At 42.6% G+C, this 18,644-nt stretch overlaps 1 protein-coding gene across 3 annotated transcripts in view; it reads right to left on the reverse strand.

The window, feature by feature from the left end:
• ACBD5 (acyl-CoA binding domain containing 5) overlaps positions 1-18,644 on the reverse strand; it is a 101,238-nt gene that overhangs the window by 31,414 nt on the left and 51,180 nt on the right. For all 3 annotated transcript variants that reach the window (XM_029588651.1, XM_029588650.1, XM_029588649.1), the window contains one exon: positions 5,168-5,308. In XM_029588651.1, the coding sequence (XP_029444511.1) occupies positions 5,168-5,308 (141 nt within the window). The remainder of the gene's footprint in view (positions 1-5,167; positions 5,309-18,644) is intronic.

Below are 18,644 nucleotides of genomic sequence, written 5' to 3' on the forward strand. Positions count from 1 at the left end.
TAGATCACGTACTATTTTTAGCCATAGTGCATCGTAGTTTAATTGAAATAAATCATGTGTGGCACTCAAGTATACTCCCAAGTATTTAATCTGTTTAGAAGCCCATTTAAATTTAAATTTGGACCTAAGGGTATGGACCGTATTAGTTGGTGTATTAATATTTAAAATTTCAGATTTTTCCCAATTGATCCGGAACCCAGAAACCTTACTAAAGTCTTCCATTGCGGACGTCAGGCTAGGTAGGGAAATCTCCGGTTCCGTAATAGTAAGCAAGACATCATCAGTAAATAAGGACAATTTAGAAATAAATTGGCCCACCTTTGATACTCGAATTGTTCCACACCGTTGTAGCAAAAGGTTCCAAAAAAATAGCGAACAGAAGTGGCGACAGGGAGCAACCTTGCCTGGTGCCCCGCTTCACGGGGAAAGTGGAAGAATACCCACCATTAACTTTTATACAGGCCAATGGCTCCCTATAAAGCTGTTGAAGCCAGTGTAAAAAAGAGGGTCCAAAGTTCATTTTCCGCAGTAATGTGAATAAATATGGCCAGTGCACCATATCAAAAGCTTTCTCGGCATCAACCGAGAGAGCCAATGAAGGTTGGTTGTGTTTTTGTACATGCCATATCAGATCCAGGATTTTATGGACATTATCGCTGGCCTGTCGCGCTGGGATAAAACCAGCTTGATCAGGATGAATAATGGAAGCAATAAAACTATTCAGTCTAGTCGCTAATATTTTGGCTAACAATTTTAAGTCTATGTTTATCAGAGAATTTGGCCTGTAAGTACCACATTGGGTCGGGTCACGGCCTGGTTTGGGTAACACCGTTATTCCCGCTGTGTTAGCTGTAGCTGAAAGGGGTGTGCCATCCCTTAGGGTCTGAAAATATTTGGCTAAAATGGGAGTTAACGAGGTGGCAAAGACCCGATAGAAACGGCCCGTGTAACCGTCAAGTCCTGGAGATTTCCCGTGTTTCAGTGATTTTATAGCTACAGAAATTTCAGCCTCAGAGATTTCCCTATTCAAGACTGCTTGAATAGGGAAAAAGATTTCCCTATTCAAGACTCCCTATCCTCACGCTTCCGTGAGGATAGGGAGATTTAATGGTGACAAAGATAGATCAATGTCCTCCATTTTAATCTCTTTATCCTCAGAGTATAGCTCAGAGAAAAATTGATGGAATCGTTGGCGTATGGATGTGTTATCTGTTAACATTGCCCCAGTTTGGTGTTTCACCTTTACAATGATAGATTGGGCTTGCCGTCTTTTTAAAGTAGTAGCCAACAACTTCCCGGCTTTGTTGCCCCTTCAAAGTATCTTTGATTCGCCAATTCTAATTGGTGGGCTATGTAAGCAGAGTCTAGCGAAGCTATACGCCCACGCAATGTAGCCAACTGATTTTTAAGAGCCTTAGGAGCTTGGGAGGTCTTATGGAGTTTCTCTAGATCTTTAAGTTTGGACAAAAGATATACTCTCTCTGCTTCCCTCTGCTTTTTTACATAGGCCGCCCGTGCAATAAATTTACCCCGTAGGACTGCCTTTAAACAGTCCCAAATGACTACATAATTCATCTCCCCGGTGTCATTTAAATCTAAATATTCTTTGATATCAGCTGTTACTTGGGTCACAAAAACATCATCATCAAGGAGAGAATCATTAAGTCTCCAAAACCTGAGGCCCTTGTCATAATCTTGGATTTGCAAAGTAAACCAAATGGGAGAATGATTGGACCATACAGTAGGCTTGATATCAGTCCCATTACCCATGGTAGTAGAGCGGTACTACCCATAAACATATCAAGGCGGGAATAACTATCGTGGGGGTGTGAGAAAAAGGTATAATTACGAGACCTAGGCTATCTAGACCTCCAAATGTCACTGATCCCTAAACTGTTCATAAGGGCTTTCAGGGCTACTCGGGAAGGCTTGGAGTCAGAGCTCTGTCCTTCAGAATTATCCAAAGATGGATTAAGAGTTACATTAAAATCTCCTCCCAATACCGAATAACCCTCCATTTTAATGGTTAATTCTGAAATTAAAGACTGATAAAAAAGATCTTTATGTACTGTGGGACCATACACCGAAATCAAAGAGTAAAGGTCCCCTCCAATACATAGCTTCACCAATACATAACGACCATCACTAGCAGACTGAGTTTCCTTCAGATCAAAATGCAAATCTTTGTGGATCAAGATGCCCACACCCGTGTACTTGGAGGATGGAGTTGCCGCTGCCCAAAACTGATGGGAGTATTTATCTGATTTCATGAGTGCCAAAAATCATTTCCTTAAATGTGTTTCTTGAAGAAACACTACAGTGGCTCCCAACCTATCTAGTTCCTTGAACAACAGACTCAGTTTCCTAGGGGAGTTGAGGCCCTTAACATTGAGAGACAGAAATGTAAGTGTCGCCATAGATACGGATTAGTTCAGTCTCCCCCGTGGAAGTCCTAAATGGCGATATATAAACTGTGGTAGTACAAGAGACCACTCCCTTACAGGGTAGGTCATCTGCTCAGGATTACTGTGGTCGTGACTAATTCCCTTCCCTACCCCCCCCCCCCACTCCCCTTGCCCTCTATCCTGGGATGTCATTCCTGTACCCCAAAGAAATTTGGAGGAAGCCATGTCACTCTCCCTCCAGCTCCCTGTCCCGGGTAAGATTTACAAAGCATTATATTGCCAATTAAACATTCATAATTGAAACTTAGAGCTCTGAAAAAGATGACCCCTAGCAGGTCAAAACACAACCAGCAAACTTAGCTTAGATCAACACATAATAAGTCTAGTGCCGTCTCACTGATATTTATGTTTAGATAATCCAGTCAAGGAGCCGAATATCACACTGGGTCACTGTCCTTGCTAGACCCAGCAGATTGCCGTTGCAGCCGTCTCCTGCCTTTGGAAGCTCTTTGCCATCTGGGTGTATTCAAAGGAGGGACGCTCGATTTGTTCACTGTGCTCCTTTCTGGTAGACTGATCTCTATAGGCATGCCCACCTCCTTCATCACTGCAACTGCCTCCTCATTGGTAGAGACGCGATGAGTAATCCCTTGCACGGTAAATGCCAGGCCACTGGGAAAGAGCCAGCGATAGCGAATATTGGCTGCTATCAGCTTCGTGGTAACGCAGCGAAACTCTTGCCTCTTTCTAAGGGTGGCGGCAGAAAGATCCGGATATATAGAAATCTCGAAGCCTTCCCACATCCACGATCGTTGTTTTCTAGCTGCCGCTAGTATCCTTTCCTTCTGGGCATATGAGTGGTAGCACACCACAAGATCTCGAGGCTTGTTCTCCAGTCTAGGCCCCAGAGATCTGTGAGCCCTGTCGATTTTAATAATCACATCTGACTGCTCCACAGGCTTTTCTCCACTTTCTAGTATAAATTTAGAAATTTTTTTTACCACTTCCGTACAGTCTGCAAACTCCTCAGTTTCAGAAACACCGCGAATTCTTAAGTTGCTCCGGTGACTGCTGTTTTCGATATCCTCAAGTTTATCTGTGAGCGATTGGCAGGTTGTTTGCAAGGCGTCATAATCCTTACGAAGTTCCTTCCAGCCCTCCTCTTGCACTTCGAGACGATTTTCTGTTTCGTCTGTTCTACGACCTATCTCTGCTGTGTCCTCCCAAATTTCTTCTATGACAGCATACATTTCTGATTTATAATTTTTAAGGTCCTGTCACAGCTCGACGAACCATCCCCTCATTTGTGCTCTGGTGGGGCAATCGCCGCCCGATTCACTGGGTCCCAATGCTTCTTCCTCCATTTCGGCGATGGGTTCCTCCATCGCATTTTGGATCCCGGGTCCTCCGGACCTTCTCCAAGTTTTGAATAGGAGTACTTCCGTAAATCAGTGGATTTTTGTTTTGCAGACATCAGATATAGTTGCCTGACTAATTCAGAGAGGCACCCGAGTATTTTGAGCTCTTTTTCGCTTGAAAACGGCATGCTAAAAGTCCGGTGTGCCGGGAGACAGAGAATTAGCCTGCTCTCATGAGGAGTGACGTCACTTCCTCCATCTTGGGTAGTATTTAACTGGATAGCTATTCACTTTTCCTAGCTCTTCTTACATCTTGTTCCTCTGTTACCAATCAGAAAAAATTCCTGGTGGAAATTAGCTGCTTCTGATGCATTGTTGAAAGACAGAAAATACTTGAAGCAGTCAGTGCTACAACTGGCAGCATTGAAATAGAAATATAATGGTATCGCAGTACTTCTCAGTTTTGCAAGCATTTTGCTTTCAAAGCAAAAAAAGTCATTCTTTTCCTGGATTGCACCTTTCCAGTACTAAGTACTGTATCAAAACAAATGTCTCCCAATACTCGCTCTTTCTGTGGTAGACATTCATATATGGATCTTGCAGCTCTGTCCAACTGGTGTCATCCACAATGCATCATAGGCATTGGAGGTTTTTGGAAACTAAGATGGCCACTCTCCTGGATTAGTTTCATTGATTGCTAAACCTTCTCTTTAATCACCTGATTTTGAGTTTTGAATGTTCTGCTCATTTCAAGTAGGCTAGACCAGATTTTCAAAGTTTCCCTTTTTCTATTTGACTCACTGAATCTTCCTACTTTACAGTACAGAACTGTTTTAAGTTCACAATAAGAGTGGAATATAGTACTTTTATGTTCATGGTTTTTTACACAGTTATACAAGTAAGCACTATTAAAAAAAAAAACAAAAAACAAACCCCACACACTTCCACTGAATATAAATGAGCATGATAGAAGACTACTACCTGGCCTATCTCATCTACCCTACTCTTCACTCCTACTGGAATAATACCAGCCTTATTTTATCACTGCCTTCACCCTGGCTTCTCTATTACTAGGTCTCTCAAGCTTTACTGAATTCAGTCACCATTTCCCCACCCCACCTCCATTCGTATTGCTTTGTTATGGTGCCCAGAGTCTACCCCCACATCAGTTTCAAAGCATGACCCATTCTTAACATTTCTACATTACTTATAACATAGTAAATGATGGTAGACAATCTACCCAGACATCTTTCAGGTTGTCAGTTTCCACTGTGACACACCTTCTCCTTTTCCTCCAGGATATATACAGTAAATAGTTTTAACATTTTCTATTTTAATCAGTGGCATAGCATTTGGCTATCCAGAAGTTGCATATGAAATTGCATGAAAGCCTACTGAATGTACCTTGTTCACTTAGCTCAGCTTCCTCCTCCTCCTTATCTGCTTCTTCCTCTCCTTCTTCTGACTCTGCTCCACTGTCACTGCTTTCTGCTTTACCATTCAGAGCCTTGAAATTTGGTGTGGAAGTCAGGATGCTGCCAAGATCTAAAGATAAATACCAAAATCTTAAAAATGTTATTTTACTAAGGAACGTTACAGTTGTCTGCAAGGGGAGAGGGTGGCGGCTTCCTCTGGAACCCATCAATGCTGGTGCTGGACTGGTGACTTATGCATCCAATATTTACTTATTTAATTTGTTTATGTACATTTGATATTCCACTTTGTCAGGTTTTGTCTTAAAGTGGATTATTCTATTTATTTATTTAAAAACTTTTATATACCGGCGTTAGTGGGGACATCACACCGGTTCACATAATAACAGCAGATAAGAAATTACATATTAACAAGGCGAGGAAACTTGGCAGGGGGGAACAATAGCGAAGCATAGAAGGATAGTGAACAACGCCGATAAACATTGAAACAAGCATTAACAGCACTAGTAACCTTGGATATAACAGTAACCTAAGATGATAATAATGGGGTTTAGCAGACTGAAATAAGGGGTTCATGATTTAGGTGCGTATCTAGGGGCATTTGGTAACATGGTCTATTCTGGGTAGGCTCGTTTGAATAGCCAAGTTTTCAATTTCTTTTTAAACTTGATAAGACAGGGTTCGAGGCGCAGGGTGAGGGGCATGGAGTTCCAGAGTGAAGGGCCAGCAATAGAGAGGGCACGGTCAAGGGCGAAGGAAAGGCGGGCTACCTTTAGAGAGGGTGCACGTAGTGTGCCACTATTGGTGGTTCTAGACGGGCGGGAGGAGTGGTGGGGGGTGAAGGGAATATCTAGCCAGTTGGAGTTGTACGAATGAATGGATTTGTGTACAATGGTAAGGGCTTTATAGTGGATGCGAGAGGGGATGGGGAGCCAATGAAGGTTTATGAGAATCGGGGTGATATGTTCGTATTTGCATGTGATTGAGATGATGCTTGCTGTTGCATTTTGCAACATTTGTAGGGGTTTAATTGTGGCGTAGGGGAGGCCTAGGAGGAAAGCATTGCAGTAGTCCAGTTTGGTAGCAATGGTGGCCTGGATCACTGTACGAAGGTCTTGGGGGTAAAGCAGGGGTTTCAGTTTTTTTTAGGACGTTTAGTTTGAAAAAGCCTTCTTTGAGTATGGAGTTGATGTATTTCTTCATGTTGAGTTGTTGGCAAAGGAGAACTCCAAGATCCCTGACGAATGGTTGGACGGTGGTGATGTTAATGTTGGGATCGGTGGCGAAAGGTGGGGGGAGGGTGGCGTGAGGGGAGATAAGTAGGATCGCAGTCTTGGTGGCATTGAGTGCTAGATGGAGGTTGGCAAGGAGAGAGTTGATGGCATCAAGGCATTTCTCCCAGTGCTTTAGGGCATCAGAGATGGAACTTTGGATGGGGATGATGATCTGGACATCGTCGGCATATAGATAGAATTTAAGGTTACAGAAATTAAGACCTAGACAGGTAGAACATTGCAAATGAGGTCCTATGAAAGGCTTATCCCTGGCTCCTGTACTGCACTTATTACCTTAACCAGGATGTGAAAAGTTTGTGCTAACTTCTTATGACAAACAATGCCAGATTTTTGCCTCATCTAGTACCAACAAATCATGCCTTGACACAGGTAACTATAAAATATCAGACAGGTCCACATTTCTTCATACCTACTCTATATTCCCTTAATGTTTTCATTTCTATTTCATGCAATATCAGTACTCAGAATTTCCCTTTGTCTACCTGGCAAATTCTGAGGAGATTCTCAGTGTTTCAGGGCAATATGTAAGGAGAAATTACTGCTTACCTGATAATTACATTTTCTTTAGTGAAGTCAGGTTAATCCATACCAGTGGGTTATGCAAATCTACCAGCAGATGGCGATGGAGTAAAGCTCATATCAGAGTATTAAATACCCCTGCACTGACATCAGCCCTTCAGCATTCTCTGCAAAAGCCAAGTGTGGACAACTAACCAATACATGATCATAACTATTAGAGACAACTATTCAAAACAGTCAGTTAACAGAAAAACACTAGAGGTCAGACAAGGAGTGTAATATTACTAATCTAGGGACTGGATCTGACACTTACCAGTAATCCCCAGAAATACAGCTACTCAAAAGGGCAATAGCACCACCGTCCAGCAGCCAAGGGCGGGAAGGTGGATTAACCTGACTTCACTAAAAAAAAAAAAAAAAAAAAAAAGGAAATAGTCAGGTAAATAGTAATTTGTCCTCTCTTAGCATTCAGACAGGTTAATACATTCCAGTGGGATGAACCAAAGCTACTCCTGAACAGGGTAGGAGGCTACCCACAGTCCAATCAATCAGCACCACATACGCGAAGGCTGCGTCCTCACGGGCTTGCACATCCAGGTGATAATGCCTATAAGTTGTGTAAGAAAGACCATGTCGCAGCTCGGCAAATCGACGGGAGACATCGATCTAATCTCCACCCATGACACTGCCTGAACACTAACGGAATGAACCCTAACCTGACTAGGCAACGGCTGCTCAGCATCCACATACGTGGCCATGATAGCCTCCTTAATCCATTGGGCTATCGCAGCCCATGACTGCCGGCTCACCCTGTTTACTCCCATCATGGAGTATAAACAGCCAGTCCATCTTCCTGAGAGGTTTAGAAACATCCAATACCTCATGATATGCTGTTTGACACCCAAGGTCCATAGCAGGCGATATTCATTTACATCTCTCTCCCTGTCCAGATTCAGCAGAGAAATGATAGATTCAAGTGAAAACCAGAGACCACCTTTGGCAAAAAAGACGGAACAGTTCGCGGCTGAACTGCCCCCAGAGACGCTTGCAGAAACTGTTCCCAACAAGACAAAGCCCGCAGCTCAGAAACTCTACACGCAGAACAGTCCTCTGGTGAGTAACCTCAAGAAGAGGTTATGCAGTGGTCGAAAAGTAAAACTAGTCAGAAATCTAGAACTAGATTAAGATTCCACAAGGGCACCAGCAACTGCAAGGGGGGACAAAAATGCTTCACCCCTTTCAAGAACCGGGCCATAACCGGATGGGCTAACAAGGGTTCACCATTCACGTGACCTTGGAAACATGCAAGAGCTTGTACCTTCAAGGAATTAAGGGCAAAGTCCTTAAAACAACCCATCCTGCAAAATCCAAACTGAATAGTTTTCTAACCAATGAGGATGAACCCCCTCGTTCCTCACAGAAAGCCTCTCTCACCAAACGCAAACATAGGTTAAGGAAGAGAATAACTTTCACGCTCGAAGCAAGGCAGAAATTACAGCAGTAGACTACAAGCTTCAGCAACTGAGCCCCTCTCAATGGCCACACTAGGACAAAAATCAAGTCAGATCTTCAAGAACAATAGGCACCTGTTGTAGCAGATCCTCGTGGACTGGTAATCGGAGAGGATATTCCACCACAAACTTTTGCAGATCTGCATACCATAGACTCCCGGGCCAAATCTAACGTCACCAGAAGTATCAACCTCCTGTGTCGCTCGAACCTCCGAATCATTCTGCCCACCATGAGCTATGGGGAAAAGGCATGTAGAAGCTTGCCTTCAAGGCCAGTTCTGCATGAGGGCATCAATGCCCGAAAACTTCAGATCTCTTCTGCAACTGAAGAAGCAAGGAACCTTCGCATTGTATGTCATCACTAGCAAGCCTAGGAATGGGAGGTCCTAGCAGCCACTATGCGCTAGAATGCTTCATTGTACAATTCCATTTCTCCTGGATCCAAACTCTGTCTGCCCAGAAAGTCAGCTCTTACATTGTCTTTTCCTGCAATGTGTGAGGCTATCTCCTGAAGATAGCCCAACTTATGGAATGGGCAGAAGTATATTTCCTGCAACACTTGCTGGCTCTTGGCTCCTCCCTAGCGACTGAGATAAGCCAACACTGTATTGTCCAACATCATTCGGACTGCTCGACCCTGCAAGCGATTGACAAACCACATGCATGCCAACCAAACAAGCATAAGCTTCCAGCCGATTGATGCTCCAGAGCTACTCCTCTGTACTCCAGCATTCCTGCGCTGTCAGTTCCCGATGGGAAGCCCCTCCTACCCTAGAGGCTTGCATTCATTGTAAGTAGTAGCCAGTTCCCTTATAAACACCGTTCGTTAGACGATCCGCTTGCAACCACCACTGCAGTTGGATACTGATCTCCACTGGATACTGAAGTCGTATCGAGTAGACCAGAGACTGTGGACTTAAACATGCAAACAGTGTGCGCTGAAGAGGATGCATATGCGCCCTTGCCCATGGAACCAACTCTAGGATGGCTTCCATCAACCCACACACCTGTAGATAAGAACACACTGCCGGGCGTATTGTTTCTGTCAATCACACCTGCGCCACACCCTGATGGGGGTCCTCATTCAATTCTTGAATGAGGACCCCCAGCAGGAACAGCTTGTCTTGCTTCATGTCGAAAACAAACACCAAGATACTCCAGTGTCTGGGATGGTTGCAGATTGCTCTTGGCAAAGTTCACCACCCAACCTAGTTCCCTTAGCAAGGAGATCACCTTGCTTGAAGCCTGAAAACTCTCTTTCATGACTCATGGCCCGAATTAGCCAATCTTCTAAGTACAGGTGAATAAGAATGCCATCCTCTCTCAACACTGCTGCTACCACCATTACACCTTAGAGAAGATTCTGGGCACGGTGGTCAAACCGAAGGGTAGCACTCAAAGACTGATGTCCCCCCAAAACAGCAAAATACAGAAAACAGTTGATGTTCCAGCTGGATGGGAATATGCAGATACGCCTCGGACAATCCAAAGACTTAAACTCCCACGACAGTACCACCATTATCAGTGAGCATAAGGTTTCCATGCAGGAAAGTGTCACTTGCAAAAGCCATTAGACTCCCTTGAGATCCAGGATGGGGCGAAAGGAACCCTCCTTCTCGGGTACAATGAAATAATTGGAATATCGGCCTGTATTTTCTTGTGACATGGGAACTGGGATCACAGCCTGCAGGCTGAGGAGTCTTGACAAAGTACACTCCACTGTCTCTTCTGCAGAGAGCTGCAGGGAAACACCACAAAAACATCCAAAGGAATACTAAGAAACTCAGAACCCACTGGTCTGACGTGATCTCAATCCACCTCTGATAAAAAGGAGACACGGGGGGGGGGGGGGGGGGGGGGGGGGGGGAAGGCATTACCACTCAAGCCTGCACCCCCATCTGGGCTACCTGGGATGAAGGACTGAGACCTATCAGAAGGTCAAAACCTATGAGAAGCCGCTCCTTGTAGAGTCGAAAACATTTGAAAAACCCCTAGCATAACCTCTCGTGCCAAATGAGCGTGGTGCCTGCTTTTAAACTACTGGTAACTGAGGAGCTGGGACTCACCCCACTTATTGGAATTTTTTTTTTTTTTAAACTCACTCCCAAACCAGAGGGATCCTTTAAAAGGCCATTTCATAAGATTAGACTTTGAAATTGCCTTGGTATCAATTCATCAGCCATAGCTGATGCTCAACCCTGATTTTATTCCAAGATTAGAAGAGATCAGGCACATCCAGGGTGGTGAGGTTGTAGGACACTATCTTGAAATTCAAACCAGGCTCATCAACTTCCTGAGAGAGAGCAAGCAAAGGTGATCCACCAGGAAGTGGCAAGAAGCCATCTATAATTCATTGCCACCACCTCCAGGTCTGCTTATGGCTAACCTCAATTCTATCCTGCACCTCCAAGTTGCTCCCCCTTCCTCAGGGATAGTCGTCCTCTTGGTGATGGCACACACCAGCACATCCACTTTCAGAAAGCACAACTGCTTTCTCTCTGTCTTCTCTGCCAGATCCAGGGGGTACAGCGCTATTAAGGCTCATTCCCTTTTAAAAATTAGCTGCCAGGGCACCCCATTCAAGATCAATCAATTCTTGAATAGCATCAATGAAGCTTTACATAAGAAGTTTAAGTGGGATTCATTTGCTCAGACATGGCATCAGTTCCCGGCAACCCCAGCATCTTCAATGCCTGGGCGATCCGAGCCAGCAACTCATCTCTATGAAGAAACGCAACATTATTCTATACAGCTCCAACCCCGGAGGTATTTTCCATCCTCCTGGGAGTAAGGATTGCCTTCATCCTCCATGACCCGCAGCAGGTGTAGATGTACTCAGATGCTTATGTGCAGTAGCAAGCGTGCAGGGATCTGCAATTTGCGATCCTAAACTCTAGGCCTACCACATTGGCGACCAAGCAAAACCTGTTAGCAGGGCCTAGCCAAAAGGCTGCGCAACCCACCAAGTTGTTTCGCGACAGACTTGTGCATAGAAAAGCAAGCGCATGCCATCGCAGTCCATACCAAAACCACAAAAAGGCATCTGTCCTGCATCCACTGAGTAGCCTTCTGTCGCTGACAAACCAGTTAGGGGATCCCCAAAACCAGGAGAAACCTCTGACAGGTCCCCCTCTGGTCCCATTCTCACATCATGCTGGGAACAGCGGGCTCAATAAAAGCAGCCAGAGATAACTCTTCCTGAGCCTCCAAGTTAGGGGGGGGGGGGGGTGCCCAGCTGAGATGTTGGAACATGGCAAGCAACACAAAAGTAAACACTAACTAGCACCATGCTCTCAAAGTGTCTGAAAATTGTGTGCCCAGGTGCAAGCCACACAAGCGAGCGTGGACAGGACACCCTAAATTAAGGTCTGTCCAATAAGTGTCCAAAATATAGGCGCATAATACACTATCCAGGTAAGCGCTCACCTGAGCACACGCCCAGGCGTGCAAATGCAAACTGATAGACATTTTTGCGGCAGACTTGTGTGTAAAAGTGTGTCAATGCCACTGTGGACTATCATGAGGCGTCTAAGCAAAGCCTGAGAGCGGGGCCCAGCCAAAAGGCTGCTCAACCCACCAAGCTGCCATGACTACCCAAACTCCCTTGGAGGTGGGAATGGACATCCGATTGGTACGCAAAGGCTCGGAGACCAGAAGGGGAATGGAAACCCTGGGGGTTTTTTTTGGTTTTTTTTTAAACTCTTTACCTGAGCTCAGCCTGTCCTGCTCAAGTATAGAGTTGGTCACCGCTTGCAGGAGGAGAGAGTAAAGGCATTCACCGCCGGGCTCAGCTTCCTGCAGCCACTAGCCTCTCAGCTGTATCTTTCTCTACAGGTAAGTCCATGCTGGAAAACCAGCTACTGGACAGAGGGACTCTTAGGGAGGGATCTGCAAATATCACATCAGGAAAACTCAACTGAGGTAGGGACCATAAGGCATCATCATAGGAGAGCGGGATGAATTACATTTTTTTTTTTTTTAAGCAATCTGTGGGAGATGTAGGTCCACCATCTGCTGGAGACAGAATACAGGCAGGTTGATGTCAGTCAGTGGTATATATACTGTGACATCAGCTTTGCTCTGTCTCCATCTGCTGGTAGAGGTGCATAACCCACTGGTGTGAATTAACCTGTCTGAATACTATAAAAATCAAATTTGGTCTTGTCAGACCAGAGATTATACAACATAACTATCTTCAGTCTTCTTTCGGCAGGCACCTATTAATTTCAGCCAGACCTACCCCCATGAAACCAGGAGGGCCAAAAGCATTGCCGTTACAGGTACTCAGTGATTAGATACACAAGTACATGGGTTTGTATGTGCTGTAACTTGGTGTTCCAAAGCATGCATTAGAATGTATCAAAACTGGTGGAAGATAATGTGAATGTAATCACCGCCCTGAGGTGTACTCCATAAGACCTTTTCATCAGAACTACAAAATGGGTGAAAGCATTTGGTATGCAGGACCTTTTAAAAAGAGCTAGTCTTAATAGGAAATTGTTCATATATCATAAAATTTCTAAACTCTATTTCAAAGTTCAATACCTCTTCTAGCATTGCAAGTCAACAAGTAAAAAAAACAAACAAAAAAGAAAACACAAAACCCAATGTATCACTTTTTATTATAATAATTAGACATCAAATATGCACACAGAAGAAGTTTTTGTATGCCCATTTCACTTATGTGAGAGAAGGCAGATCAAGGAACACAACCACAAAAATGTGATTCGGTGGGGTGACCTAGAGCCCTGAAAGATCTCAAACTAGAAATCAGGTGATGTAAGAGAGGCTATTTTAACCAAAAGAACTTATTTTAAAAAGAAAAATTAATAATGAAAAGAGGAGTCCACTGAAGAAAACAGGAAAAAGGATAAGCACTACCTAGTTAGATGAAAAACACTGATAAGGTGGGCAAAAAGAATTTGAAAAGAAGCTGGCTGTAGAGGCAAAAATAAACTAAAAATTTTCAAGTACATCTGAAACAGGAAGCCTGCGAGGGGTTGGTTGGACAATTAGATCATAGAAGGGTTAAAAGGGCATTTATGGTAGACAATGCCATAGCAGAAAGACTAAATGAATTCTTTGGTGTTTACCGAAAAGGATGCCCAAGAGGTACCTATGCCGAAATGGTATTTATTGGTGTTGATTTGGAAGAACTGAAACAAATCATGGTGAACCTAGAAAATGTAACAGGGCAGGCTGACAAATTAAAGAGTGGTAAATCACTTGAACCAGATGATATACACACGAGTTCTGAAAACTCAAAAATGAAATTGCACGTTAAACTAGTCATTTGTAACCTATCATTGAAATAGTCTATTATACCTGAAGATTGGTGTTAAATTGGTCACCTTGCAATCTTTAAAAAAGGCTCTGGGGTGATCCAGAAACTACAGACCAGTGACCCTGACTTCATTGTCAGGAAAAAATAAAGAAACTATTCTAAAGAAAAAATAAATCACAGGACACATATAAAGGACATGGTTTAATGGGACACAGCCAACATGGATTAAGTCTTGCCTCTCCCATCTTTATTTAAAAGTATGTTTTGTCTCTAATGACAGTCATTTGCTACATTTTTTTTTTTAAAGGTTTAACAAACATATGGATAATGGCAAGCCATGCCTTCTGAAAATCCAAATACATTAAGTCCCTCATATGAGAAACTCCAGAGAAAACTAAAAAGGCAAGGGATAGGAGTCACTTTTCTCAATGGAGGAAGGTAAACAGTGAAATGCCCTAGGGATCTGTACTAGGACAGATGCTTTTTTTTTTTTTTTTTTTACTATGTTTATACATGATCTGGAAAACTGAACAATGAACGAGGTGATAATTTTATTTCATCTGCAAATTTTATTAGTGGTAAATTACTGTCTTTTCATAAGGAGGGGTATTGTGCCTGCCAGTAAAGGGAGTTTGTTTTGCTTTTACTGAGATGTCATCAGAACCAGAATATTTTTTTAGTTTGCTGAGTTGTACAGGTAATGCCCTAGTTCTACTCTGCACCCATTGTTGGGGGTTCTTGTGGATGCAAAATGTATATTTACTTTAGCCCCATGACGGTCACATGTTCAGTGTGTCACGCATGAGAGAACCATCTGCCAGGTGTGTCCCGGATGAAAAAAGGTTGAGAACCACTGCTCTAGGGGTATCATACAACTTGTGAATCCAATGAATAAAGAACTGCCCAAAAGTAATCTTTTCCAAAGTTTTAAAAAGGAAAGACCAATGAATCATGTTGAACACTTTCTCAGCGTAGACAGTTAAAAAACAAGACAATTTTCTCTTTTCACCCACCAGATGAAATCTATAGTTTTCTGTATGTTATCCACAGCCATCCAACCTGGGATAAAGCCTGCTTGATCCGAATTAATTATTGAAGCTATTAACCCATTCAAGCGATTTGCTAAGACTTTAGCCAAATGTTTAAATCTAAATTAATAAAGTGAAATCGGTCTATAAGACCCACAGGCCGCTGGGCCTCTTCCTGGCTTGGCTATCGTTATGCCAGCTATATTGGCTCCCGGAAGTAAAGAACCTTCATGTCTAAGGAAATTAAACATTCTTGTCAATTAAACAGGGTGTGAGAATTGCTGGTAAAACGTGGCCATAAAGCCATCCAATCTTGGGCTCTTTCCTGGTTTGATATTCTTAATCCACGCAACAAAAAGACAAAAGTATATTAATTCTCTATGCTGTGATGTACACAGAATTATTCTAAATAAATGTTAATACCGCATCAGCAAGCCAGACAACGGCAGTGAAAATCACTTGCCGTCCGGACCACTCGTCATTTGCGGTGAGTTGTTTTTTTGTAGAAATTCTTCAAAATTTGCAAATTATAAATCAAACTCAACTTCATCTGTTCCCCGAAAACCAACTTGAAGAATGAATCCCCCCGACAGTGGCCAGTGTTTCGCGATATATCAATCGCTTCTTCAGGAGTAATTTACAGGTAAATGGTTAGGAAAGATGCTTCTTGCTGGACCCATACGTCTCAAACGCTGCTCAAATGAAAACTGGACAGGAGATTCTTAATGACATGAGCAACTTCTAAGATTGTAATTTCCCTGTCAAGCAGCAATTGATGCTCCCCGGGTAGCCCTGATAGATTTATATCTAAATACTTCTCTATCTCATCTACTTTGATAGATCTATCTGCACAAAATTGGGTTATTTCCTGGTTTGAGGTTAACATCTCTCCCACCTGTCCTTTAATTTTGACCACATTATTTTGTGTTGATCTTTTTCAGCTTACATACCAACATTTGCCTGCCCTATTTCCCTCCTAAAAATGTTTGATGTGCCAATTCCAAATGATATGCTATGGTATTGTTTTCTACCATATTAAGTTTTTCTCTAGCTCTTATTAATCGAAGTACGACTTTTGATAAAATTGTGCATTTGTTCCAGCCAAGCTATCTTTCTCCGAGGCAATTTCCTCTTATTTTTCTCTTTTTTTTGCAGGTTGCTCGAGATCAGTTTCCCTCTAACCATTGCTTTTAAGAAATATCAGATTACACCACAGGAGACATCTTGCCATTTCCATTCAGCTTCAGATACTCCTGCATGTCCTTCATGTGCTGTGCGCTAAAATCATCATCTGTTAATAAATCATTTAACCTCAAATGTTGCTGTCTCATGTCACAATTTGAGAAAAGCATGACAATCCATATAGAAGCATGATCAAACCATGTAATGGATTCCAGTTCAGCCTCAGCTATCTGATTAACCCTTTATCCAGTAAAATAAAATAGATTCAGTGTATGAATTGTGGAATCCAGAGGAAAAAAGTATAATATTTAGATGTAGAGTGACACACTCTCCATACATCCATTAAATTCCAATTATCCATTAACACTTTGAGCTTATTTCAATGCACTTGCTTGACTGACTCATAACCAAAAGAATTATCTAAGGTAGGTGCTCTTGTAAAGTTGAAATCTCCGCAGAGGATCAAAAGGCCCTCTACTTTAGAGATCAATATGGCCCCCAAAGAATCAAAGAAAGCTCCTTGGTCCTTATTTGGTGCATAGATATTTACCACTGTATATATTTCCCCTCCCACTACAACTTGCACTATAAGATATCTACCAAAATGATACATATAGTACATTATAAGCTCAAAAATAAGATCTTTGGCAAACAATATTCCCACCCCTGTATATTTCCCACTCTTAGAACATGAAACAAAATATCTGTGGGGATATGCCTTGGATCCCATCCAGTGTTCATGTCTACCTTTTAAAACATGTCTCTTGTAGCAGCACAACAGGGGCCTTTCAAGACTCTAGTTCTCTATAAAATTGCCATCTGCGATAGGAATTCAGACATTCACATTTGTTTATTTATTTAGAGCTTTTATATACCGAAGTTCGTTTGTACATCACATCGGTTTACATTTAACAGATAGAAAAAATGAGGGGGAAAGAGAAGAGAAGAAGTTACATCAAACAATATAATCTAGTTTGCAATCAATATAAAGAGGAGAGTTAAAGCCTTAGTGTCTTAGATAAGAGTTAGAAGGGAGAACAATGATAGGGCACTGAACGTGAAACAATGCAACAATAATAAATAAAATTACAATTAAAAGGAAACTTTGTACAGGAGGCTTGAAGTTGTTTAATGGTGGATGAACGATGGAGGGGAGTTAAGTGAAAGCCTGTTTGAAGAGCCATGTCTTTAATTTCTTTTTAAATTTCTGAGTGCAGGGCTCTAGTCATAGATCAGGGGGCATAGAGTTCCAGTGAGAGGGGCCAGCAATGGAAAAAGCTCTGTCTCTGGTGGAGATTAGATGTGTGCGTTTAGGTGCGGGATTATATAAGGTGCCAGTGTGGGCAGATCTGGATCATAGAGGGTAATCTAAACTTGGACATGATTAAGAAAAATTATTTAACATGACCCAATCTTGTTCATTCAACTCATCTTAATCCCCTCCATACTTCACTAAGTGATCTAGGAGTCATAGTGGATAACACTTTGAAATTGTCGGCTCAGTGTACTCTGGCAGTCAAAAAAGCAAACAATGTTAGGAATTATTAGGAAGGGAATGGTGAATAAAACAGAGAATGTCATAATGCCTCAGTATCGCTCCATGGTGAGACCGCACCTTGGGTACTATGTACAATTCTAGTCATCGCATCTCAAGAAAGATATAGTTGCGATGGAGAAGGTACAGAGAAGGGCGACCAAAATGATAGAGAGGATGGAACTGCTCCCCTATGAGGAAAGGCTAAAAAGGTTAGGGTTGTTCAGCTTGGAGAAGAGACTGCTGAGGGGGGATATGATAGAGGTCTTTAAAATCACGAGAGAGGTCTAGAATGGGTAGATGTGAATCAGTTAATTTACTCTTTCAGATAATAGAAGGACTAGGGGGCACTCCATGAAGTTAGCATGTAGGACAATTAAAACTAATCAGAGAACATTCTCACACTCAACGCACAATTAAACTCTGGAATTTGTTGCCAGGTGATGTGGTTAGTGCAGCTAGGTTTAAAAAAGGTTTGGATAAGTTCTTGGAGGAGAAGTCCATTAACTGCTATTAATCAAGCTAACTTAGAAAATACCTCCTGCTATTACCACCATCAGTAGCATGGGGTAGCCTTAGTTTTTGGGTACTTGCCAGGTACTTGTAGCCTGGATTGGCCACTGTTGGAAACAGGATGTTGGGCTTGATGGACCCTTGGTCTGACCCAGTGTGGCAATTTCTTACGTTCTTAAGTTTTCTTTACAGTCATATCTCCTAACACTGCAACTCCCACCCTGGATATCCACATATACACCCTTTTTACTTTCAGCTCTACCTCCCACAATGATACAAAACATTTTCCAAATCACCTCATCCTTTTAGTTTCTTTTCCCATGGTGATCTGCCACCTCCGTGATGCAGATCCTCTCCTCCAATTGGTTCTCAACTCCACACAGGCAGCTAGTTGGTTGTTTACTAATACCAAATAAAGCAAACGGCTCTTAAAAGTCCACAAATTTTGCACATAAATGGTAACCCCAAGGTAAACCCCCATAAGCCCAATAACTCCAAACAACAACTAGTCCCTCTGCTTAATATGTACATTAGTCCCTAATGGAAATATGATGAATTCCTGTGTATCACCTTCTCTTTTAA

The sequence above is a fragment of the Rhinatrema bivittatum genome, chromosome 2 (assembly GCF_901001135.1).
Source record: "Rhinatrema bivittatum chromosome 2, aRhiBiv1.1, whole genome shotgun sequence".
Taxonomy (NCBI): domain Eukaryota; kingdom Metazoa; phylum Chordata; class Amphibia; order Gymnophiona; family Rhinatrematidae; genus Rhinatrema; species Rhinatrema bivittatum.